This window comes from Phacochoerus africanus, chromosome 2 (genome assembly GCF_016906955.1).
Source record: "Phacochoerus africanus isolate WHEZ1 chromosome 2, ROS_Pafr_v1, whole genome shotgun sequence".
NCBI lineage: Eukaryota > Metazoa > Chordata > Mammalia > Artiodactyla > Suidae > Phacochoerus > Phacochoerus africanus.
The window spans coordinates 28,638,500-28,665,930 of record NC_062545.1 but is presented as its reverse complement, the minus strand read 5'-3'; the positions used below and the strand labels follow the sequence as shown (position 1 = coordinate 28,665,930).

Here is a 27,431-nt window from a genome sequence, read left to right as displayed (position 1 = left end):
AGCGTAAATGTGTATTCCTCAGGTGGGGCTCATGGCAGTGTCAGTATCGCAGCTACACAAACACATGGAGGTTGGGAAGGGTGAAACATGGAAAGTCCCAAGTTCCACTGCGTGTTCTCGTCCCATCACTTGGGCTGTGACCTGGGCGTCTACTTTAATCTCTCTGAGCCTCCTCAGTTTCCTTATCTGGAAAATGGCTATAATAATGTTTGCCTTACATATTGCATAATGGTGGTGCCAATATGAGAAGAAATCATAATGTAAGCAATGAAGGATAGAAGCATGAAAAGTAATACTTCATCCCGAGAGCGTGAAAATCAGACGACATATAATACATATTCTTGAAAACATTTACCTTTTGAGAAGCTGAAAAGGCTTTTTCCATTTTGGCTTTTTCCTTAGGGGTTAAAGGAGGGGATCGCTCCTTTACCTCCGGAGGCAGTTCATGATAGAGAGCTGGAATTGAACAAAGAATTCAAGAAATCAAATTGAGGAGCACTGTTCCTTGGGGCAAAACAACAATGCAGGGGGGCAGATATGGAACTAAAGACATTTTAAAAAGTAACTTTTATTGGAGTATAATTGACTTAGAAAGTTGGAGTTCCCGTCGTGGCGCAGTGGTTAACGAATCTGATGAGGAACCATGAGGTTGCGGGTTCGGTCCCTGCCCTTGCTCAGTGGGTTAACAATCCGGCGTTGCCGTGAGCTGTGGTGTAGGCTGCAGACGCGGCTCGGATCCCACATGGCTGTGGCTCTGGCGTAGGCCGGTGGCTACAGCTTCGATTTGACCTCTAGCCTGGGAACCTCCATATGCTGCAGGAGCGGCCCAAGAAATAGCAAAAAGACAAAAAAAAAAAAAGTTATGTTAGTTTCAGGTGTACAGCAAAGTCAGTCAGTTATACATATATCTGTTTCTTTTCAAATTCTTTTCCCATATAGGTTACTATACAGTTTTGAGGAGATTTCCCTATGCTATACAGTAGGTCCTTGTTATCTATCAATTTCATATGTAGTAGTGTGTATATGTCAATCCCAACCCCTTAATTTATCCCCCCACCCCCAACATTTCCCCTCTGGTGACCATAAATCTTGGTTTCAAAATCTGGAACTAAAGACCTTGATATTTACTTCCTTGGTGTAACAACAAGTTACCCAGCTCTTATTGTTAAGGCAATTTATAGACTTACATACTTGTTTTTTGTTTGTTTGTCTTTTTTTTTTTTAAGGGCCGCACCCTCTGCATATGGAGGTTCCCAGGCTAGGGGTTGAATTGGAGCCACAACTGCCAGCCTATGCCAGAGCCACAGCAATGCCAGATCCAAGCCGCATCTGCGACCTATACCACAGCTCACGGCAACGCCAGATCCCTAACCCACTGAATGAGGCCAGGGATCGAACCTGCAACCTTATGTTCCTAGTTGGATTCGTTTCTGCTGCGCCATGATGGGAACTCCTAGTCTTACATATTTGTTATCGAAAGAACATAATTTACAATTGGCAATTTTTGATGAGCAGGATTTCAGAAATGTGGAAAGTGTTATTTTCACTTACTATGTAAGTGTCATGAAGATGTTTATTGCATTTTATTTATTTATTTATTTTTTAATGGCTGTACCCTAGGCATATATGGAAGTTCTTGGACCAGGGACTCAATCCAAGCTGCAGCTGCGGCAACACTGGATCTTTTAACTCACTGTGCTGGGCTGGGGAGCAAACCTGTGCCTCTGCAGCAACCAAGCTGCTGCAGTCAGACTCTCATCCCACTGCACCACAGCGGGAACTCCTATTTCATTTTACCTTAATACCCATTTACCAAGAACCTGCTATATGTAAGGTTATCAGCCAGGTACTACTGGAGGAGATACAAAGGTGACCAAAGACAGTCTTTGCTCTCAAGGAGCTTACAATCTGGTCAGAGACAGACATGTCCACAAATTAACTATAATATAAAATAGAATGTAAAAGAATGTGATATTATTCTAAAGAGAGATAATAACAAAGGCAAGTTCTGACGTGGGGGATGGGAAATGCTCAAAGGAAGAAGAAGGAGGTAAGCTAGCCTGAAAAATAGGTAGGTTTGCCAGGTGGAGGTACAGATAAAGGACAAAGTGAAGATGGTATGAAATAAATAAGCATGGGGCTGGGATGATATGGAACACAGAATCTACTCAATGCTGGATCTAAAATTCTTATAAGCTAATCTACACATGGCATTGAATACAAAAGTTATGTGAAAATTTTGAGGGGTTAAAGAGGAAATCTGTTTTGATTAAATGACTTGGGTAACCCTAAATTGAGAGAAAGTGCTAAAACGCACCTGACGAAAATTCTAAAATTATGAGATATTAATGGGCTTTGTATATGGGTTAATGTTATTATTGGGTTTCTTTATTTTTTATTAGAAAGGATGTTACATGTGATTAAGGGAAGCTGAACAAGGTTTTTTGTTTTTTCCCTCCCCCAGTGGCTTAAGATACTAAGAGAATATCCTTTGTGATAAAAGGGTACCAATATCTTCTACTGTGTCATTTTCTTAAAGGACATGGCTCTCAATTGAACGGTTGATAGAGATTATGTATGTACGTTCACACACACACACACACACACACACACACACACACTCCCTTGGATCATTTGCTTTGAATTTCTGGCTTTAGATAAAGATAAAGGACAATTTCTCCTACTATTTTTAGAATGGAATATGCTGCTGACAGTCATTTTTCCTCTAATGTCAAAACTGGGCAGGTGAGTTTTTGTTAAATTCAGGTAAAAAGGGTAAAAAGAAAGGAAAATAACCTCTGATGAAGTGAGAATTCAGTCATTCTCAGCTTTTCTGAAAGTTTTTTGGTTTGTTTTAGCCTTTATAAGGCGTTTTCAACAGGCAGTTGACTGATGCCAGAAGAAAACCTCAATTATTCTGGGATATAATAAAGAACTGTGGCCATTAAAGGATGGCCACTCCCTGAGACATGGAATTGATTTCTGTGTGTAGTCAGCAACCCTCCTCACTGTAGCATGCTTCAGAAGTTGCACACTGGTTATTATGGAAGAAAACCAAATTTTATTGAATCTTTAATCTCCTGTGGATCAAATATCAATAGCCTCTCAATATTTGCAAGTCTAAGAGGTTGTTTCCGCAAACAAGTTAACTTGATTGTAAAGTTTACACCTAATACCATCCTGCCTGGAAATGCACGATCCTTTTACACCGTCAAGTGAAAAGACATTTTAAATGCTTCCACTTGTATCTGGAAGAAACAATGGATTGTAGTATCTAGTTAAAATGAGAGATCTACTCCAGAGTGACCAAGACTGTAGAGCAGCTCATGATTTAAGAACAGATGCTACTCCTGCAGAACTCCAGCTGTTGATCCTGAGGGAAGCTGTCACTGGGAAGGAGAAGGGACCAGCTTGGATTTCTGAGACGACCTAGAAATTAGAGGCATGGGGTTGATGGGAGATGACTGTGGATTAACCTGTCCCGGAAATTCCTCCTACCACGCTGCCTTACATTTTCTCCATTGTGCATCCTCCTTTGAACATAAAAATATACCTCAGAGTTTAGGAGCAAAGAGTCATTTACTAATCAGAGAAGAATTAACGCCGTGGCACAGAGGATATTAAGAATTTTGTAATGAAGAGTTCCCGTTGTGGCTCAGTGGTTAACGAATCTGACTAGGAACCATGAGGTTGTGGGTTCGATCCCTGGCCTTGCTCAGTGGGTTAAGGATCTGGCATTGCCGTGAGCTGTGGCGTAGGCTGCAAAAGCGGCTTTGATCCTGCATTGCTGTGGCTCTGGCGTAGGCTGGCAGCTACAGCTCCGATTTGACCCCTAGTCTGGGAACCTCCATATGCCGTGGGAGCAGCCCCAGGAAAAGGCAAAAAGACAAAAAAAAAAGAGAGAGAGAGAGAATTTTGTTATGAGAGAGGGAACTACTAGGTCACACTTTGGAGAGGAGGTGTCTCCTGAAAGTGGGAGACAAGCTAAGGAAAGGGGAGGCAATGAGACTTAGGGCTCCCAAGGAGAAAGCGAAGGCCCGGATGCAGACCCCATAGCAGAAGGGGGCCCAAAAGAAATGATTTTATGAAGGCCCAGCCCAGCACCCAGAATTCATGGCAGAAATTCCTCCTCCTTTCCCTCATCTCTTTTCCCCTCAAAATTCAGAACTTCGCTTAGAAATCAATGCTATGTTTGTTCAACCATAGTTTGGGTTAAATGGGGCTTCAGAGACCAGCCTGAAGACCAACTATTATTTATAACAATTACTCTGCAGAAAAAGTCTTAACCATAGCTATTCAAAACACAGAGTGTTTTCTCAAGGATGCCTCTATGACATTTTAAATCAGAGCTGTATGATTTCAGTGTTTTTGGAAGACAGCTTAGAGATGATGGAGCTCAACTTCTTCGCTCTACAGGAGGAAACAGGCATGTCAGTGTCAGCTGTCAGGCTGGGATTAGCAGGCAGTTCTCCTGAGCCCTGGAAAGCGTGCTTTTCCCACTACACCCTGAGGAGCTGCTGATGGAAAGCGTTCTTCTGAAGAGGCACTGCTCCCGTCCTCCCCTTTCTTCAGTCTTTAAACGCTCTTGTTTCTAAGCCCTCTGTGTTAGTTCTACTTCTCCTTCAAGGCCTGGTAGCCAATCTACAGCTTTCAGAAACTCAGATTTAGAATTTCTTCTCCAGGTCATTTTTTTTTTTTTTTCCATCCACAAATGAGGGCTTTAGTTTCCTTGAGAACGGAGTAAGCTACTGCAGTTTTGTTTGAACAGATATCAGCAAGGCCTGCGGATATGAGGGAAGTAAAAAGAATGGGAGCTGGGGAACTAGAGGTTCTCTGGGTGCCTGTCAAGGGAGAGAAGTCCATGTGGTGGGAGAGGTGACGTGAGTGAGTGAGTGAGTGTGCAGCAGATGGCAGGGACAATGACAAGGGGCTGAAGGAAGGTGGTTGCTAGATAGGCAGGCCCCAGGGGTGGAAGTCTATGAAGCAAATATTCCATTTCACAATGTAAAAGCTCTTGAGCATATTAATGCCCCTCCTTTTCATTTTGTTGCATCAGGAGAATGAGGGGCAATACCCATTGGTAAACATATGCAAAAGTTACAAGACAGTAGGTTCAAGGGTAGCAAATGATAAAATCTTGGGCTATCAGTTATACCATATTAGTAAACCAGGAAGGGAGCATGAAACTTACTTTCACTAGCCACATGATTAGCTGGAAAATAACCTTCCTGTCCCTTTCCTACGCTGCCATACCACCAGTCTTCATTATCTTTGAAAAACACTCGGATAATGTCTCCGCGATGGATGGTTAGTTCATCTGATCGATTCGCTGTGTAGTCATAAAGCGCCACTACCTAAGAGAGAGATAAGACCACCACAGCTTTATCACAACTGTACCACAGAGAAAACCCCCAACATTCACTTCCTCTTGCAGAAGAGCAGCTGAAACCAAAGCAGTACTTTGGTGAGTCTGAGGCTGTCTCAAGGTTTGCTAATGGGATCAGCGGGGGTGGGAACACAGCAGGAGAAGCAAGATAAAAGACTGTGGGATTGAGAAATGGTTAAGAGCATTCAATACACTAAGATTAGCTTCAAAATAGCAGATGTTAATTTTTTTCTAAAGTAAATTACTTGTGAAGCAAATAAAAAAAGCAGCTCACACATCATTCTTAGAGTTGGTTCATACCACCTCTGGGTCGAATTCCCTGTGCTAAGAAGACGCATCTGAAAAAAAAAATTCTTCAGAATGTCAACAATTTTACAAAAAAGAAAAAATTCAATGGAACAACCTGATTACCTAATTTTATGGTGATCCCCTGGGTCTACTGTTAATGTCTCTTTTTGAGATGTATTTCTACACAAACACAGGTTTTTGGTAGTTTATATCAACAGTCTAAATCTGCTATCTCTAAAAATACCTTTATAAACTTATTTTTACTAGATACAACTTTAAGAGGAAATGCCTTTCTATGAGAATCCTCTTTCTCTGCTTTGTTATAGTAGTCACTTTATTTTTTTCTTTTTAAAACCCAAATACAAAATGAATGGCTGCACAGGTACTTACAAATTCCTTACAGCAGTTACAAAAAGGAGGCAGACCTCAACCCATTTTAGAGGTGATGCAGTGTATAAAGTAGGACACGTTATGTCCCACTTTACACACTGATGAAGAAACTACTACTTTTTTCACTATGGAAATGGGATTTGAAAATTTATAGGTTACAAACTACATATGTAATGGAAAATTATCATTATATTCCTCTGCCTTTAGGATGAGTACTGATGCATTCACTTAACAAGTATTTCCTGAAATTCTAATATGTCTGGTACAGAGCCAGGGGCTGACTATACAGTGATAAATAGGATAATTTCTAGAAGGAGAACCTCGCTTAGGCTTTGCAAGAGAATGAAGGATAGTCAGGAAATAGCCAGCTGAAGAGATGCAAACAGTGTCTCAGGCTGACTGCACCCCATGTACGAAGAGTCCAGGGAAAAGAAACTGCAAATAGTTCAGTATGGTGGGAGCCTGGCATTAGAAGTAAGAAGCTCAAGAGAAGGGCAAGTGAAGCTGAGGCCTCAGGAGTAAGGAGGCACCAGACCAGCTACACTGAAAGGCCCAGACCCAGAAGGTGGGAAGCGAGAATTCCTTAACAGCTCACAAAACTCTTTGTGGTACCTTTAAATTAATTCCAAACATGTATTAACAACACATTAACCAGGAGATTTTAATGGACAACTGGAATTAACTGCTGTCACTATACAATACAAGGGCAGTAATGACAATTCAACTGAAATGGTAAAAATACAATTACTACTGAACTGCTTAGCACAGTCCCTAGTTTACAATATGCGATGTGGGATGTTATTTAACCTTCACAAATCTTTTATCACTCTCGGTATATTGATGCCAATTCCCTTGCGTAAAAAGTGGAATTTTTAACTTTCCCCTCTATTTTTTCTTCTTCGAACTTCTTCTGAATTCTCCTGAGTGGTAATATCACAGGAGAGGAAGGCTAATTAAAATGTTCTGAGTGCCTGTCATGTTCTGGGTCTCTTGCTAGTTGCTTATGTGAGTTATCTTAATCTTTACGACAATCCTGTGGAGGCATAAATTCTTACTTCCATTTTATAAATGAGGAATTTGATATATGGAGAAATTTAGTAATGTGCCTAAACTAGAAAGTGGTAGAATCAAGACTTAAACTTGTATTTTTTTTTTTTTACAAGGCCGCACCCATGGCATATGGAGGTTTCCAGGCTGGGGTCCAATTGGAGCTGCAGCTGCTGGCTTACACCACAGCCACAGCAATGCCAGATTTGAGCTGAGTCTGCAACCTACACCACCGCTCATGGCGACATTGGATCCTTAATCCACTGAGTAAGACCAGGGATCGATCCCCGCGTTCTCATGACTTCTAGTCGGGTTCATTATCACTGAGACACAATGGGAACTCCTATAGGCTAGCTTTTTTTTTTTTTTTTAAATTAAGGTTATATTGATTTATAATGTGATAATTTCTGCCGTATGAAGAAGTGATTGAGTTATAGACCATCTTTGTCTCGGATCATTTGTCCTGGATCAAATATGGGAAAGAAGAATCAAAAAGGAAAGCAGGAAGGACAGGAGATCCTAATCACTCATGGACAATAAGACACATTTTTGGGCAGTAACTTGAACAGGTGGCTGTGCTGAGAAGACCAACTCCCCTTGGTCACCTGTAGGCCCACTGTGCTCCTTTCACGACACCTGACACCAAGTCCCAGAAACTGAGTGGGGCTTTGTTCCTGCTCTTCTTCTTCCTAGTGTCCTGATAAAAAGGGAAGAGATACCAGGAGCACACGTGCACAAAGCAAAAGGGACTTCTGTTGTTTCAGCCACCCAGTTAATGATATTTTGTTATAGCAGCCCTGGCAGTCCCACAACCTGATGGTCAGATGAATCGCATGTTACCAGTCTCTTACTGGCATTGCAAGTGGGCAATGCCTCGCGTGCATCCGTGTTAGGTCCTTCCCAGCTCACAGTACTGTGCTCCACACTCTTACAAGGCTATCTCCTGACACAGAAGCAATGTCCTTGTCACCAAATTCCACAGCTACCATCCAAAGGAGGGTGATGGTTGGGAAGACTATACCCCCAAAGCAGTCTTGCTTTGTCACCATCATACCATTACTGACATTTAGGTGCAAAATTACTACACGAGTCAGTGTGTTTCATATGCCAACAGCCCACGTGTTGGCAGTCAAGTTACTGAAGGCACATGACAAAAGCCATGTGGCTCATGAGAATCTGCGCTTATTCCAGTGTGTGTGTATGTGTTTAGGGCCACGTGTGTAGCATATGAAGTTCCCAGGCTAGGGGATGAATCGGAGCTACAGCTACTGGCCTACATCATATCCACAGCAACAGGAGGATCCAAGCCGTGTCTTCGACCTACACCACAGCTCACACCAATGCTGGATGCTTAACCCACTGAGTGAGGCCAGGGATCGCACCCACATCCTCATGGATACTTGTTGGGTTTGTTACTGCTGAGCTACAATGGGAACTTTCTTAGCGCAGGTTTTCATCAATATGTTCTCCTCTTCTCAAGTGAAGACCACTTATTCTTCTGAGCATCACAGTAAACTTTGCATGTTTTAACTTAGCAGTGGATTCTGGACAAGTCATATCCTCCCCATCTCCAACTGGATTTTACTGTCATCTCACTGCTTTAGGATAAAGTAAAGCTCCATTGGAAGCTGTTATTCCCAAAAGACTGGAAGACACAATCCCGTGCAGAAGTTTGTTTTGAATTAATACCATTTTTATTTTTGCCTTATTCTGGTAGGTCTTGTTGCAGAAGATCTGTTTTGACCATTTTCTTGAGAAGGATCTTCTATGACATACCATTCCTTGCACACGGTGGTCTGGTGTGAAGGTATGAAAGAATATCTTCAGCAATATGATCCAAATGTTGAGCTGACAGGGTGGTTATGAAATCTTTCATTAATCTTTTCAGACAGAAGTTTAAAAACATGGGTTTATGTGCCCATGTTGGTAACGAGAGACCTAGGCAATGAAATGTTCCACAAAATCCTCTTGGTCACATTTTGACCACTATTTACATATTTGAAAACAAGAGTTCCTTCCCTTTCTCAAAGCTGCTGAGTTGCTTGGGCACAATCATTTATGGAGGGAGTGGCAAGTTTTGCTTTTTTTTTAACACATTTTGCGGTCTTCATAGTAGTGCTTGCTAGACACTATTTCTTGGTTTAAGCAGTCTGCCAGGCCGTTACAAGACATTTAAGTGAATTCCTCTTTGCATTGTCTTCTGAGAGATTTTTCATTGTTGCAGTTGACTCTGAAGAATTCTCAGTGGTTCCTGAAACCACTATACTGAAGGAACCTTAACTAGTATTGCTCAGCAGCAAAGTTCCATGCAATGTTACCTGTGATGCAATCTAAAAATCAATATTCATAATGGCCTCAAGTCATTCACAAGCTAAGTTATGTTGAATACATCATACACTTGAGTCCTTTCTCCTTCAAAACTGCTTCTGCTAGGTCCATAATTGTTGGGGAACTTCTCTGTGCTGGCCTGCAGCCAATGGAGCATCTGGATCCCACCCCCTTCCCTCTGCTTTCTACTTGCTTAACTTGATTTCAGAATTCTGGCCTCCAGAACAGTCAAAGAATAAATTACTTTGTTTTAAGCCACACCAAGTTTGAGGTAGTTTGTTAGAAGAGCCTTAGAAAATTAATACACATGAAGTTTACTTTGGTGAGTGCTGGATTTTCTTATATTCCTTTAAAGAGCATTGGACCTTTTTCTGGCAAGTAGTTACTTGAGATCAGTTTGACTCTTTCCAGGTTTTCTTTTAAGTTTTGTTTGGGCAGATTCAGGAAGACTTTACTCTAGGACTTAGTAAACTCCCCTACCAAGGGGGAAGTCTCCTGATAATTCTACCCAATGCCCCACATATTAGGAGGTTTTTCCATTCTGGCTGTCAGGACTGTTAATTATTCCCATTCTGATGGGCAGCCTACTAATTTCTAATGGTTCTTTCCTGATGGAGTTTTATCTCATGAGGGTACACATCAATACTCAGCTAAAGACTTATTAAGAGCATTTCTTATGGTTATTGGCAGGATTATTGTCAATTAACATAAAATGAAACAAAAATAACATCTTAGTAATTATTTTTTTGATGGAAGCCTTGTCACAGTATTTAGTGTACATTAAAATGTGTACATTTTTAATCTTCATGATAAATGCAGTTATGACTATTACACTTTTGGGGATTCTTAAAGAAAGAACATCAAACTTTAATACAGAAATATTTAGGTTATACTTCTGCTCAAGTGACAACAAAACTGCTGTTCTTTTTTGATCCTACACATGTTCCCCTCTAGTATGGCCTATCTCTTGTATACTTGGAATGACTTTTGACTACATAGTTGGCTTTGTTATTTCACTACTCAGAATATACTAAAATAGAAGGCAACTTACATATAAGAACACTTAATAGGAGCAAAGGGAGAAGATACTTCTTTGTGCAGATTCCATAAAGACTAAGCAGGAATGACAACGGTCTAAGCCAGGTAGTTTCATTTATAGCACTGGTTTTCACACAGTTACAACATGATGTGATTGTCACTTTTTAAACCATGAAACCCCTGAGAGATTGTATCTTTTAGTCGAAATAAAATATTCATAGTAGATTGTAGCTTCAGATGTGTTTACTGCTTCTTGGACCTTTAGGGAAACATTCTTTTTTTTTTTTTAATTTTATTACAGTTGATTTGCAATGTTCTGTCAATTTCTGCTGTACAGCAAAGTGACCCAGTTATACATACATACATATATACATATATATATATATACACACATACACACATTATTTTTCTCACATTATCCTCCATCATGTTCCATCACAAGTGATTAGATATAGGCCCCTGTGCTATACAGCAGGATCTCATTGCTTATCCACTGCAAATGCGATAGTTTGCATCTACAAGCCCCAAGCTCCCAATCCATCCCGCAAGCCCTCTCCCCCTTGGCAACCACAGTCTGTTCTCCATGTCATAAGTTTGTTTCTTTTCTGCAGGTAGGTTCATTCTATAGATAGCTTCATGAACTCATCTATAGGGAAACTTTCTTAGTGACTTTTATAGAATATTGAGGATAAGGTTTTTAAAAAAATCTCAACTTTTAAAATGCTTTGTTATTTATAAGAGATGGGGGTATAGATGTAGCAACTCATGTGCTTTCTGAAAGAAATGAGCCATTTTCTCAGTCACTGGAGATGATTCTCACGTACTCAAACAACACTTTATATACATCCCGATCCTTTTTTTTTTTTTAAACTGTATGTTTCTTTGGAGTTAAAATAGCTATGATAACCTCACCAAACACCTCAATCCCTGATGGGTTACAGTTGAACATTCCACCTGGCAGCATGCTCCCATTTCGTTTGCTAGTTTCCATCCTTGTTTCTAGACACATAGCTTCTCCTTTCGTATCTTTCAGTCTTGCTATGGTTTGGGGTCACCTCAGAGATGAATCTGAGTTCCTATTAATATGAAGGGTATATTTCATGTGTATTTCTTAAGTTCTGGTACCTACTCCTCTTTCACATTTTGAAATGAGGCTAGATTTTCCACAGAGAAACATGGAAGAGGACATCAATCACTGGATAAGATAAAAGCCTCAGATGATCACAGTCTTCTTGTCTGCTCGTTATCTTCCTCTTTAGCCACGTCATAGAGAACCAGGAGGTACTAGTTATGCCCTATGGTGACACTGACCATGTAATAGCTGAAGATGACAGGCACGAAATCCTCCAGGAAGGTGTTGGGGGCATAGCCATGGGTAGGCATGCCTGCCCACTGCCCAGCTGCAACCACCACCCACCCAAGCATCACTATGCTGACCCATGAGCTATGCTGTGGCTGGCCAGCCTCTAGACATGGTCTCCCCACCTCTGCCAGTCTCCCCATTGGCTAAGCCTGCCTGCTGCCCCCTTGTAATTATTTATCAAGTAAAATAAAATAAATTTCAAGAAAGTCTCACTTTTCAGTTATGTCAAGGAATATTTGGTCTTTAGAATAAAAAAAAGAGCAGATTTAAAAAGTTAGTAGAAAATCAAATTTAACAGTAAATCCTGAATTGTATAAAAGCACATTATTAAACATTCAAATGACTCCTTTACTAAGAGTGACATTGGGACTACATTTCATTTCATGGAAAGAATGAAAAAACCTATAACCTTATTTCTAGCATCATGTGGTAGAAATACAATCTCTTATGATTATTTCCATGAACACTAAGTAAGACAACTCTAAAGATATACATAAAAAAGAAATCAAAGTCCTGTTATTTTTAACTGATCTTATCTGGGTAACAATAGATTAAGAAAATAGAGATAAAGTAAGTAATTACAGTTTATTTTCTCTGTTCCTAACCGTTCCTACCCTGTTATATAATGCTAGTACATGTGAACCTAAACACATCATCAAGCAAATATTTGAAAACACTTAATTCCAAATACTTTCTGGTAAAGTAACTACTAAGGATAATGAGAGGAATACCCAAGTAGGAATCAAGACAGTGAGTTTCCAGTCCTTTCTGAGCCTTGGAGGCTAAAATACATCACAAAACACTCAAATTGGATGTCTGTAAACTAAGAGGTTTGGACCAGAGGCTAGGCGGTATACTTGCCAGTTTTAAAATTCTATCATATCGGATATTCGAATAACTACTCCAAAAGAATAGCATCCACAGATTTTAAAAGTAAATTCAAAATACTAATTTGTTGGGTGATAGTGAGACTATATTATTTGTGATCATACATGAATTAGAAAAGCTTGTTTGTTACAACACCACACAGGAAAAGCCTCCTAGTAATAATTAAAGAATAGTGGTGATAAGGCACGTCTCTGGAATTCACCATTTGGAAATACTTCTTTCTTCTTTGACAAAGAGGACTGATTTAACTTTTGGATTTCACAAATAAAGCTACTCATTTTATATGATGATTGCTATCAATTAAACCCCTTCTTACTGGAAAGCACAAGTCACATAACTTGGTTATTCTGAATCATTAGTGCTTCATTGAAAAAGGCTCTAAAATATATCTTTGTTACTGGTTATAGCCTAAAAAACAAAACAAAACAAAACAAGAGAATGCAGACCCTTATAGTCTGGACTACAGATTTTTTTTGTTAGTAAAGAAATAATAGCGTAATTTTTTTTTTCTTTCCTTGAGAGGGATAGCAAAAGGAGGATTATGAATCATTGGTTTAGATTAGGGTGCTCAAAGTGTGGTCTCGAGATCATCAGTGGCAACATTACCTGGAAACTGGTTAGAAATGCAAATTCTAGGGCCTTATTCCAGACCAAATGAAACCATATATTCTGGGGTTGAGCCCTAGTAATCTGTTTTAACAAGCCTGCCAGGTGATTCTGATGTGCTTAAGGTTTAGTTAACTTTATTTCAATGACTTACTTTAGGCAACATGTACATTTATTTTCTGTACATTTCAAGTGTGCAACTGCATGGATGAGAAACCTAATTTAAAACAGAAAACCAAAATCTTATAACAATTTGTTACTGGCAAAACTTAAAAAAGGAAACCTGTTCCTCCTTTCCTATTAGTTTTACTTATCTTTCTTAGTTTCCCTTGGCTCACCAAAATGCTGACTAGCTCCAGATTTGAGTAATTTAACATCTACTTCATCATTTTTTTCCAAAAAGCTCATGCTCAAACTGCAACTAGGAGTCATAGTAAACATTTCTTAGGTTTACCTACAAGGATTAGTGAAATTTTTAAAATAGAAAAGCAAGCAAAATTGAAAGATTATATCTGTTCATCCAGCAATAAGTATTAGACACATACTGGTGCCTGAGCTACTTTTACTGACTGGGGAGAAAGCAGTGAACAATTCCTGCTCTAGGGAGATCCCATTTTATTAGCTGTTTCATTGTTTCTGTTCTGGTGGCCCTTCTCAAAAAAAGGATACCTTTAATATTTGTACAAGGTACTGTGCTGTTTCTCTACTTTTAAGCTGCCAATAAGAAACATTAGGGTGCATGATGATACTGAATATTAAAATAATAAATTTATGAATTACTTCAGAAAAGCATAATAACTTTCTTTAAATTATTTTAATATACCATGAGCTATAAATAAATATAAAATCAGTTAAAAAAACTAGATGAAGACAATATTTTCAAACAAAAATAAATTCAAGTATTTGCAAAAAACATATTATTCACAGTTCATACAGTTTAGTAGATGTAGTATAATTTAACTGTAGTATAATAGTATAATTTTATACTTCATAGTTAAAAGCAGTGACTTATAGAGATTATATACAACCTATATAATTTTCAACCTGCTGCATTTATAACTTGTTTTTGTTTTCCTGTAGATGCTACTTTTCTGATAGTTCCTTTCCATTGCCACATTGTTGTGAGAGGTAGTAAAACATTTTTTAAAAACAGTAAACACATGAATTTTTATTTTATAAATAGTAAAATAAAAATTAGTGGTTTAAGAATATAAACACATGAATATATAAATAAAAAACAAAAAATAAACATAGATAAATAAGTTGGAAAAGGGTCTTCAAACAGACTTGTATTATTGCAAAATTATTTTGGAAAAGCCTATTCTAATATTGAACAGGCATGTACAGAACTCAAAAATGTCTGTATGAGCTACAATTTCCATTTCTTTTTTAGAGAAAGGTATGGGTGTATTTCTTCATGCTTAAAAACACATAATAGAGATAAGAGACCCATCACTTAAAAAATAACATAAGGTCTGGAGACAAGTCTTTTTGAGAATGAAGTCAAATCTTTTTAGTGCTTAATGGCATCTTCAGGATTTCCTAGGCACCAGCTGTAAGTGCAAAGAGATGTAGTACTTGGTATTTTAAGACAAGCTGTACAGAAATTTCTGAGAACTACTTAAGAGCACTCCTAAGGGCATTTGTTAAATTTATTAACAGACTTCATTAAGTTTATAAGTCTATTTCTAAAAAGATGAACTGATTAGTAATATATAATAAACAGATTTTTTTTCCCCCCTATAGCTGCACCCATGGCATGCAGGAGTTCCCGGGCTAGACGATGAATTAGAGCTGCAGCTACCAGCCTATACCACAGCCACAGCAACACCAGATCTGAGCCACATCCGCGACCTATGCTGCAGCTTGTGGCAATGCCGGATCCTTAACCCAATGAGAGAGGCCAAGGATTGAACCTGCATCCTCATAGACATGATGTTGGGTTCTTAACCTACTAAGCCATAATGGGAACACCCTGTAATATATATATTTGTAATTGTACACAGGATGGGAAATATAAAGAAATGCAGCATAAAGTTCTTGATCTGAAGATGCTTAAGATACAATGAAGTAGGAGTTACCATCATGGCTCAGTGGTTAACGAATCCAACTAGGAACCATGAGGTTGTGGGTTTGATCCCTGGCCTTGCTTAGTGGGTTAAGGATTCGGCGTTGCTGTGAGCTGTGGTGTAGGTCACAGACACGGCTCAGATCCCGTGTTGCTGTGGCTCTGGTGTAGGCCGGCGGCTACAACTCCGATTAGACCCCTAGCCTGGGAACCTCCACGTGCCGCGGGGGAGCAGCCCTAGAAAAGGCAAAAAGACAAAAAAAAAAAAGATACAATGAAGTAAAATTCAGTTTCAAATATTATATACTTAAAAACCCAAAGTTTAATTCGCTAGTTCTAAAACAAGTACATAAATCTGTTTATTTTTTTCTCAGCATCAATATACATATCAGAGAAATGTCTGTATATCTTTCTGGATGTATCTAGAAATATATGTATCTACTACTTATTTAATGCTTGGTATTTATCAGCCATGTGCTAATAAACAAGCATTTACACTACACACACACACACACTCACATATATATATATGAAGGAATTATTATTTGTCTAAATCACAGTTTGGCAGGTTCTAGATGTTAGCAAGTTTGCTTTTCTCCTAAATCTATGCTCTTAATTACTAAGCCTACACATTTAAGCTGAAGTTAGAAACTTTTATGGAACCAAGTAAATATGTCTGCTTGGTTCACTGCTTATGAATTTTGCTAAGATTGCACCAAAAAAAGGATGTTTAAGACTTGGTATTTCTATTACAGAAGATACCCAAAGATGATACTTTTCTCATATTGGCTTCTCAGTCACAAGTTGCTGAGACCATCAAACTAGGAAGTTGCATAGTAAACTGAAATTAGGCCAAGGTGACAGCTCACATGTATACTAACATGTGTCCATCTGATCACTGCAGTTTATATTTAAGAGTGGAAGGAATTACTAAAATGACTACAGGCAGAGTTAATTTGGAAAGGCTTTGGAAAGGAATCTTGAGTAATAAATTAAAGGGAAAGAGAGCAGCTTTTTAGGTTGCCAATAGTCAGTCATCAATAATTAACTGTTCATCTTATTTAAATACTGAAGCTTATCTATTTCTAATTCTAACATTAATCCAAATATTCCAGGAAAAGCTCATATACCCACACATGAGCATTTGGTGTAGCATGGAAGAAGACAAGAATATAAAAACAGAAGGATAATGAAGAAGCTTGATGGAAAATGTTCCTTTAGCATATAATTCTGATTGTGATACATACAGAGATACAGACAGTCAAATAAGAGGCTCTAAAATCATTCAAACATTATTTCAAAAGGCAAAATAGAAACAGCAAACAGAATTTTTAAGAAGTAAACAGAAAACTTTGAGATTAAGATCAGCTGAGTGGAGGGGAAGCGCTACTGGAACAGAAGAGTAATGAAAATCGGCTCCTCCATAAAATTAAGAAAACTGTCAAAAACTGTCAAAATCAATTTTTTTTGTCTTTTTGTCTTTTGTTGTTGTTGTTGTTGCTATTTCTTGGGCCGCTCCCGCGGCATATGGAGGTTCCCAGGCTAGGGGTTGAATCGGAGCTGTAGCCACCGGCCTACGCCAGAGCCACAGCAACTCGGGATCCAAGCCGCGTCTGCAACCTACACCACAGCTCACGGCAACGCCGGATCGTTAACCCACCGAGCAAGGGCAGGGACCGAACCCACAACCTCATGGTTCCTAGTCGGATTCTTTAACCACTGCGCCACGATGGGAACTCCTCAAAATCAATTTTTTAAGAACTCTGAAAATTAGTCAAAGGACTGCAACTCAGAGGATATATTCAAGAAAAATATTTGAATCTCACAGATTCTTTTTTTTTTTTTTCTTTTTAGGGCTGCACCCATGGCTTATGGAAGTTCCCAAGTTAGGGATCAAATCAGAGCTGCAGTTGATGGCCTAGACCACAGCCACGGCAACTCCAGATCTGAGCCACATCTGTGACCTATGCCACAGCTTGCAGCAACACCTGATCCTTAACTCACTGAGTGAAGCCCGGGATCGAACCTGCATCTTCATAGATACTAGTTGGATTCTTAACCTGCTGAGCCACAACGGGAACTCCTGAATCTTGGTTAAAAACATCCATCTTTGTGGAATTTTAACCTGCCTTATTCCCATTACTCTCTTGTCAGCTCCATGACAGATTTAAAAACCAATAGACTCACAACTATGGTAATTGGGAAAACTATCAGGTTAGCAGTCACTGGAAAGGGAGACGTGGTTCAAAGTGCCCATAAATTACCATCTCCAGAGAAGTACCACTATATGACCTAGGCAGCAGCCTGAAAAAGCTTCATTCTCAGGGGTTGTCTTTATCTGATGTGACAGAGAGTCAGCTCTTTGAACAGCTGTATTCTTTGGGCATTTGTCAAAAAACAATCAGTGGAAACTTAGGGAGTGATATAAGTTAGGGCAAATAAGGAACCTACCAAAAAATTAAAAGGAACAGCTGGGAAATAATATGTTTTATATGGTATAGTGAAAAACACTAATCAATTCCTAAAAATCTAGAAGGCCATGAGCATGTGCAAGACTTTGTCTATGCCCAGGAAAGACCAGAAAAGGCTCTAATTTTTCACCTCTGGCTGACTTTGTTAGTCTATGCAAGCATAAAATGAAACAGAATTGTGGTAGAGTTATAAACTGCATACTGAAGCACTAAAAACATGTCCTGATACACATATAGAGCCCTTTGGAAAAGGTTTCAGGTACTTAAGGAAATCTCTGTCCAATCATTAGCTGACCATTAAACTAAACAAGCAAACATGTCAGTGGTTGCACCATACAAAAAATAAAGACTTTAATGAATTATTTCAGGAACGTCCCTAACTAAAAAAATAGTAAATAATGGTAATAAAAACAAAACAAAAGACCCCCCATGAAAACAAACAAACAAACAAACAAAAAGAGAGACGAATGAAGGTAGAGAATCTGATTTCTAGGTGTGACACATTATATTATCTCAAATGTCCAGTTACAAGACACGTTAAGAAACAGAAAAGTTAACACTAGTAGGAATCAAAGAGTAGAACTTGTCCCTGAGAAACCCCAGATGTTAGATTTACTAGACAAAGATTTTAAAACAGTGTATGTATGTTTAAAGACCCAAAGGAGACCATATCTAAAGAATTAAAAGAAAATATGAGAATGCTATCTCAGAAAGTTGAAAATATCAATAAAAAGACAGAAAGTACTAAAAAACATAGAAATTCTGGAATTGAAAATACAACATTTACTAGAAGGGCTCAACAGGAGATTTGAAGTGGCAGAGGAAAGAATCAGTGAACTTTTAAAATAACTAAGATTATCTGGTCTGAAGAACAGAAAGAAAAAAGAATGAAGGAAAAAAGCCTCAGACATTTATGGGCTCTGATCAAGTGTACCAACATATGCATAATGGGAGACCCAGAAGGAGAGAGGAAGGAGGAAGAAAGAATATTAGAAGAAATATTGGCCAAAATTTCCCAAATTTGATTAAAAAGTTAATCTGAACATCCAAGGGCCTACATAGACCCCAAGTAGGAAAACTCAAAAAGAGCCACACCTAGACATATCATGGCCAAACCACTGAAAGCCCAAGAATCTTAAAAGCAGCAAGAGAAAAATTACATCACATAGAAGGAATTCTCAGTAAGATTAACAATAGATTTCTCATCAGAAATCTTTGGGAGTTCAGAAGTTAGGGAGATGATGCTTTCAACATTCGGTGTGGAAAGAAGACTCGACTTATTATTCAATATCTAGTAAACTACCCTGTAAAAAAGAAGAAATTAATACATTCCCTGATAAATGATAACAGGGAGTTTGTTGCTAGTGGAATTCCCCTTCAAGAAAAACTAATGAGAGTTCTTTAGGCTAAAATAATAGGGCACTTGGCAGTAACTCAAATCTATATGAAGAAATAAAGAGTACTGATAAAGGCAATTACATAAGTAAATACCAAGGACAGTATGAATGTCCCATTTTGGAAACTCTTCACCTGATTTAAAAGACAATTTTGGCTATTGTGAATAGTGCTACACTCAAGCAGAGTTTTTTCCAGATATATGCCCAGGAGTGGGGTGGCTGGGTCATATGGTAGTTCTATGTATAGTTTTCTAAGGTCACCTATGATGGAGCATGATAATGTGAGAAAAAAAATGTATACTTGTATGTGTAACTGGGTCACCATGCTGTACAGTAGACAATTGACAGAACACTGTAAACCAGCTATAATGAAAAAAAAATCAAAGTATTTAAAAAAATAAAAGACAACTTTGTAAGGAAATAATTACAGCAATATGTTGGTAGGCTTACAATGTATAATGATGTAATTTATATGACAAAAACAGCACAAAGAAGAAAGAAGGGAAAAGGACTGTATTAAAATTTATCTATACTATTGAAATTAAATTGGTATGAACCCAGATTAAATTGTTTTAAGATGTTAATTGTAATTATCAGGGTAACCACTAAGAAAACAACTCAAGTAAATACACAAAAAAGGGATTTCATTTGATATATTAAAAATATTATTTTAATTGAAAAAAGTGAATAATGAAAGAGGAAAGGAGAAAAAATATATCATACAAAAAGAAAAAAAAAAAACCCAGGAGTTCTCTTGTGGTGCAGTGGGTTAAGGATCTGGTGTTACCACTACAGCAGCTTGGGTCACTGGTATGGCGTGGGTTTGGATCCCAGGCCTAGGAACTTCCACATGCAGAGAGTATGGCTAAAAAAAACCCCAAAACCAAAAAATCAAAACCAAATTTCATACGTAAATTTCTTTTCAGTAATTAATTGTAGATGGATTGAGCTCTCCAAAAAAGAAAAAAAAAAAAGCAGAGATTATCAAAATGGAAAAAAGGCATGACCAAACTATCTGCTATCTATAAGAGGAACATTTTTAGACTAAACAGAAGGATGAAAAAGATATACCATGCAAACAGAAAACAAAAGAGAGCTGGAGAAGCTATTCTGTTATCAGTCATAGGAGGATTTAAAACAAAAACTGTCAGTAGAGATGAAGACATTTTTAAATGATAGAAGGGTCAATCAAAAGGAAATCATAACTAAGTATGAATATATATGCATTTAATCAGACTAAAAATACATAAGGCAAACCACAGAATTGAAAGGTGAAAGAAAATTCAACAACAGTTGTTGAGACTTCAATACTCCACTTTCTATAATGAATAGAACTAGGCAGGTCAACCTGAAAACAGAAGACTTGATCCACACTAAAAACCAACTAGATCTGGTACAACCACTATGGGAAAAAGTATGGAGATACTTCAGAAAACTAAATAAAGAACTACCATATGACACAGCAATCCCACTCTTGGGCATCTATCTGGACAAAACTTTCCTTGAAAAAGATACATACACCCCTGTATTTATTGCAGCATTATTCACACTAGCCAAGACATGGAAACAACCTACATGTCCATCGACAGATGAATGGATTAAGAAGATGCAGTATATATACATAATGGAATACTACTCAGCCATAAAAAAGAAACAAAATAATGCCATTTGCAGCAACATGGATGGAACCAGAGGCTCTCATACTAAGTGAAGTAAGTCAGAAAGAGAAAGAAAAATACCATGATATCACTTATATCTAGAATCTAACATATGGCACAGACGAACCTATCTATAGAAAAGAAACAGGAGTTCCTGTCATGGCTCATGGAAATGAATCTGAGTGGTATCCATGAGGACGCAGGTTTGATCCCTGGCCTCACTCAGTGGGTTAAGGATCCAGTGTTGCCGTGAGCTGTGGTGTAGATTGCAGATGTGGCTCAGATCTGGAATTGCTGTTGCTGTGGCGTAGGCCAGCAGCTACAATTCCATTTTGATCCCTAGCCTGGGAACTTCCATATGCTGCAGGTGTGGCCTTAAAAAGACCAAAAAAAAGAAAAAAAAAAAGAAAAAAGAAAAAAGAAAAGAAACAATCTCATGGACATGAGAACAGACTGTGGTTGCCAAGGGTGAGGGAGGGGGATGGACAGGGAGTTTGGGGTTAGTAGATCCAAACTATTGCATCTGGAGTGGATAAGCAATGAGATCCTGCTGTATAGCACAGGGAACTATACCTAGTCACTTTTGATGGAACATGATGGAAGATAATATGAGAAAAAGAATGTATATATTTATGTATGATTGAGTTATCTTGCTGTACAGCAGAAATTGACAGAACATTGTAAATCAACCATTATAAAAAAAAATTTAAAAAACCCATCTAGATCTAAGAGACATCTATAGAGCACTCCACCTAACAAAAGCAGAACACACATTCTTAAGTGCATGTAGATCTTAAGTGCATGTCTATATTAGAGAATGTTCTATAATACGCTGTCATAAAATAAGCCTTAAAACCCTCATGAAATCAGAGAAAGTGTGTTCTCTAACCACAATGAAATGACAACGGGTGTTAGAGAAAGATATTTGGGAAATACACAAATGTGTAGAAATTAAACAGCATACTCCTAAGTAATCAATGGGTCAATGAAGAGATATCAGGGAAATTGGAAAAAGAGAAATGAAAAGATAAACACAACATATCAAAATGTATAGGGAGCAACAGATGCAATTATTTGAGGAAAGTTTATAGATGTAAATGCTTCATTGAGAAGAAAGATATTAAATCAATAATCAAGCCTTATACTTTAAAACTAGAAAAATAAAGCTAAACCCAAAGCAAGAAGAAGGAAGGAAATGATAAACATTAGGATAGAAATAAATAACAAATAGAAAAAGAACAGAGAAAATTAATAAAACCAAAAAAATGGTTTTTTGGAAGATCACAAAAATTAACAACACTTTAGTTAGAGTGACCAAGGGTGGTGAAGGGATGGGAAGGTAACACAAAATTCATAAAATTGGGAATGAGAGGGAGGACATCACTAGTAGCCCGAGAGAAATATAAACAATTATAATGGAGTGCTACTATCAACTTTAGGTTAACAATTAAACTAATCCATATAAAAGAGACAAATTCCTAGAAAGACATAACTTAAAACTTATTGAAAAAGAAGACAATCTGAATAGATCTGTAAGAATAAAGAGATTGAATTAGCAACCAAAACTCCTACAAAGAAAAGCCAGGTACAGAATGCATCATTGGTGAATTGCACCAAATATTTAAAGAAGAATAATGTCAATCTTTTCCAAACTCTTCCAAAAAAAAAGAGAAATGAACATTTTTCAACTCATTGTAATGTCAGTAATACATGATCCTAAAGCTAGAGAAGAAAAGAAAACTACACACTTCTTATGAATACTGACATAAAAACAACAAAATGCTTGTAAACAGAATCTACAACACAGAAAAAGGCTTATACACCATGACCAAGTGGAATTTATACTGGAAATGATAGTTTAGCATATGACAATCAGTCTATGTGATAGACCATAACTCTGTCTTATAGCTTTAAGGATAAAGTCTACACAGTCATCTCAATAAACACAGAAAAAAGTATTTAACTAAATCCAACATCCTTTCCTGATAAAAACACTCAATAAAGTATGAATACTTGGGAACTTCCTCAACCTGATAGAGATTATGTACAAAAACACACAGCTAACAACATAAACACTGAGTTATCCCCCTGAGATTAGGAACAAGACAAGACAAAGACATTCACTCTTGCTACTCCAACACTGTACTGAAGATTCTAGCCAGTAAATTAAGCAAGTAAAAAAGAAAGGTATCCAGATGGAAAGAAAGAAGTAGCAGAGGATGTGATCTTGTGAATAGACAATCTCAAAGAATCTACCCCCAATTCCTTTCAGAAGTAGTAAAGAAGTTCAGAAAGGTTGCAGAATACTAGGTGAATGTAAAAAATCAATTATATTTCTAAACCTGAAGAATGAACAATCTGAATACAAAACCAATTCCATGTGTAATAACACAAAAGTACTTAAAATAAAAGTCTAAGACTTATATAGTGAAAACAAAATATCATTGTAAGAAATTAAAGACCTAGATTAACAAAGACCCATGTTACTAGATTGGAAGACTTAATATATTATTAAGATGAAAACATTCCTTGATTTTTGATCTACAGATTCAAAACAATCCCTATCAAAAATTTTGTAGAAACTAAGGTGATGGTAAGATTCATAAGGAAACGTAAAGGACCTAGAACAGCAAAAATAGGCTGGAAAGAGAACAAAGTTGGAGAACATGCCCTGGTTTTAAAACTACAAAGCTACTGTAATTAAAACAGTGGGTTACTGACATTAAGTAGGTACACGGATCAGTGCAATACAATTGAGAGTCCAGATATAAGCCCTTACATACACAATCCATTCATTCTTGAGAAGGGTGCCAGACTATTAAATGGGGGAAAAGAGTCTTTTCAATAAATGATGCTGGAAAAGCTAGACAGACACATGCAAAAAAAAAATAAAGCTACAGCCATAATTCAAACCATATATAAAAACTGACTCAAAATGAATTACAGACTTATGGAGGCAAAAGCTAAATGTATAAAGCTCTCTAAGAAAACACTGGAGTAAATCTTTGTGACTTTGGATCAGACAACGATTTCTCAGATGTGATATCAAAGGCACAAGAAACAAAACAGTAGAAAAATTAAACAATAAAAATTTTAAAACAAATTTTGCACTTCAGAAGACATGATCAAGAAAAAGACAACCTACAGAAAGGAAGAAAATATCCGCAAGTCACACATCTGCTAAAAGACTTGTATCCGGAGTATATAAAGAACATTTACAAGTCAATAATAAGACAAACCCAATTAGATATAAATAATATTTATTTATATTTATATATTTATACGGTATACTATATATGTTTATACACTGTATTCCTGGCACATGGTAGGTACACAGTATGTGTCAAGCATAAATAAATATTACTGTTCAACTCCTAAAGTTCTCTGAGTTACTATAGAGGAATGATGTTTAATAATAAAAATATTTCTGCAGGAGACCCACAACTGTAAATATTACCCTATTTTCCAAATTAACTGTAGACACACTAACTTCAACTCCATTTCTAAAAACAAAAATATATTTCTACACTTGGTATAATAAACTCTGAATCCTATATATACATACATATATATAACATATTCATTAAACTATATCTAATTTATATAATTATACAGTAAAATATAGTTATAATTTGCCCACTTAGAAAATGGGCAAAGGATATGAATAAATTATCCAAAGAAGACATACAACTAGCATTTCAAAAGATGCTTGCATCATTAATCAATAAGGAAACATAAATCAAAATCAGGAGATAACAACTTTCCACCCAATAAAATGACTCTAATAAAAAAGACAGTAACAAGTGTTGGTGAAGATTGTGGAGAAATTGAAACCCTTGGACTTGGTTGGTGGGACTGTAAAATGGTTCAGCAACTTTAGAGAACGTTTTTGGTAGTTTTGCAAAATGTTAAATGCTGAGTTACTATATGACACAGTAATTTCACTACTAAATTTGTACCCAGGAGAAATGAAAACCTATGTCTACACAAAAATCTGTATATGAATGTTCACATAGCATTGTTCACCATAGCTAAAAATGGGAGCAACCCAAGACTCATCAATGAATTAAAGGATAAATAAAATGTAGTAGGGCCATATAATAGAATACTATTTAGCCATAAAAAGGAATCAAATTCTGATACATGCTATTACATGGATGAACTTTGAAGACATACTAAGTGAAAGAAGCCTGATACAAAAGTCACATATGATACGACCACATTTACATAAAATGTCCAGAATAGGCAAATCCATAGAGATAGAAAATAGATTAGTATTTGTGGGCTAGGGAGAGGAGACAACGGAGAGGGGTGAGTGACTACTACTGAGTATGGGATTGCTTTTTGGAGTGAGAATTATGTTTCAAAATTAGACACAGGCGATGGGTGCAAAACTGTGAATATACTAAAATCCAATAAACTATAGACTTTAAAAGGGTAAATTTTTTGCTATGTCAATTATTTCCAAATAAAGCTATTATTAAAAAAGAACATTGGAGTTCCCACTGTTGCTCAGTGGTTAGTGAACCCGACTAGCATCCATGAGGATGCAGGTTCGATCCCTGGCCTCGTTCAGGGGGATTGAGCTGGCATTGCCATGAGCTGTGGTGTAGGTTGCAGATGCGGCTCAGATCTCCTGTTGCTGCGGCTCTGGACCCCTAGCCTGGGAACCTTCATATGCTGTGGGGGCAGCCCTAAAAAGACAAAAGGACCAAAACAATAAAATAAATAAAAATAAAAAAATTAAAAAGAACATTGTAGAAATATGGTTATGGAAGGTGAAGTTAGTCATGATGAATAAAGGAACAGGAAGCAAAAATATACAGACGGAGACCATAACTCTCCATGTGAGAGGAGAGCCTTGATTCTGGCTATGGAAATGGACAACAGAGGTTATTAGACCATGGAAATATAACAGAAGGAAGCAATACATGTGGGACATAAGAGAAATAGATAAGCTAATATATTACCAAGGTTTTGTCAGTAAGAACAAAGCAGCTGCTAGTACCAGTGACAGAAGAATTCCTGTCGTGGCTCAGGGGAAATGAATCTGACTAGTATCCATGAGGATGTGAGTTCAATCCCTGGCCTTACTCAGTGGGTTAAGGATCCGGCGTTGCTGTGAGCTATGGTGTAGGTCGCAGACGTAGCTTGGATCCCACATTACTGTGGCTGTGGCCTAGGCTGGTAGCTGTAGCTCTGATTCATTCAACCCCTAGTCCAGAAACTTACATATGCCTCACCGGTGGCCATAAAAAAAAATATATAAATAAATAAAGTGGAAAGGCCCAATATCAGTCCCAGGGAAGACAGGAATTTTATTGAGCCATACTCATTTTTAGGTTCTTTGGATACCAAATGGTTAACAGCCTAAGTATTTATTATAGAGATTTTTCTAGCAGAATGGAGAAAGAATAATTAAGATTAGAAATATCAACTGAGGCGTCATTCATCTTAGGTATCAGCTGAAACTGTTGTATAAGTAGGTCTCAAGGAAGGAGGGACAAAGCCCAATCACCTCACTCTTGGGTGACACTCACAACTACCTTTTCATTCCTGTTCTTCTGAGTCCTGTTCTTCAGACAGCTGTCTGTGGCATAGTTTGAAGTGTAGCAGGTGTTTGTAATTTCCTTTCTCAAGGTCACAGGTGACTCTGCCAGTGCACTAGAAAAACCACAGCCTCTGGGCCCCTTTCTTCCCACCAAACCCCAAGATCCCTTTCTCACATCCAGATTACTCGGTGCTGCTTATGTGTCTTTAACCCACCCGACAGCCATGCAAACCGAAGTGCCACTATTCCGAGGAAATCTAAAACTCTAACCCCAAATCCACCAACCCCAAATCATATCTGATTGAAACTTCCTGGTGGGTGGATGTGAGGTTTTCCAAGAAAAAATTTTGAAATTGGCTTTCTCAGAAAACTTCCATGGTAGATTATGAAGAGGGAAGAATCCGAATTTGGCCTTCTAAGCTGTTCTGGTCAGCCGTTCCGGTCTGCTCAGCTGTCTACACTCTTCATCTCCATCCCTGCCTAGGGCCATGACAAGTCACAGTGATCATACAAAGATCAGATGAGACAACACACACTATGCAGCAGGGCTTTGAAAACTAAAAACTGTTTTTATAAGTGTTAATTGCTGTTAATGTTACCTGAACTGCTCCTTGAATCGGCCTTGTGTCACAGAGTGACATTTTGAGTTTAATGGTTTAAGCACATAAACTGATTCTGCTTCTAAGGAGTTAACATGTTTGGCTCATCTACCATATTGCATGAAACACATTTAATTTAAATGTTTCTAGAAGACTCAAAGACCTTTAGTGTTTCAGTCTCCCTACGGGCAAATGATGATGATAATGGTAACATTTTTATTTTTCAGAATTATTATGACATTTGTGAGACAATCTATGTAAAACACTTTGTATGGTGCCTGGTACAGTAAGTGTGCAATAAATGGCAGGTATAATTGTTATTACTTAACTCCTAAAGTTCTTGATCAAAGAGG

The 27,431-nt window shown here is 37.7% G+C and overlaps 1 protein-coding gene and 1 pseudogene across 15 annotated transcripts in view; both read right to left on the bottom strand.

The window, feature by feature from the left end:
* The window catches only part of AHI1 (Abelson helper integration site 1), a 190,875-nt gene that overhangs the window by 32,587 nt on the left and 130,857 nt on the right, over nt 1-27,431 (bottom strand). For 8 of the 15 annotated variants that reach the window (XR_007133515.1, XM_047770131.1, XM_047770133.1 and 5 more), the window contains 2 exons: nt 5,192-5,354; nt 356-456 (listed from right to left, as the gene is read on the bottom strand). Coding sequence is in view for 8 of the 15 variants with exons in the window: in XM_047770131.1 (XP_047626087.1) it covers nt 356-456; nt 5,192-5,354 (264 nt within the window). In the remaining 7 variants the exon portion in view is untranslated. Of the gene's footprint in view, nt 1-355; nt 457-5,191; nt 5,355-5,660; nt 5,725-27,431 lie in introns of those variants that run through there. The other 7 variants (XR_007133516.1, XR_007133517.1, XM_047770147.1 and 4 more) reach the window with 4 other exon arrangements.
* Nucleotides 11,001-12,107, bottom strand: LOC125121629 (rho-related GTP-binding protein RhoQ-like; annotated as a pseudogene).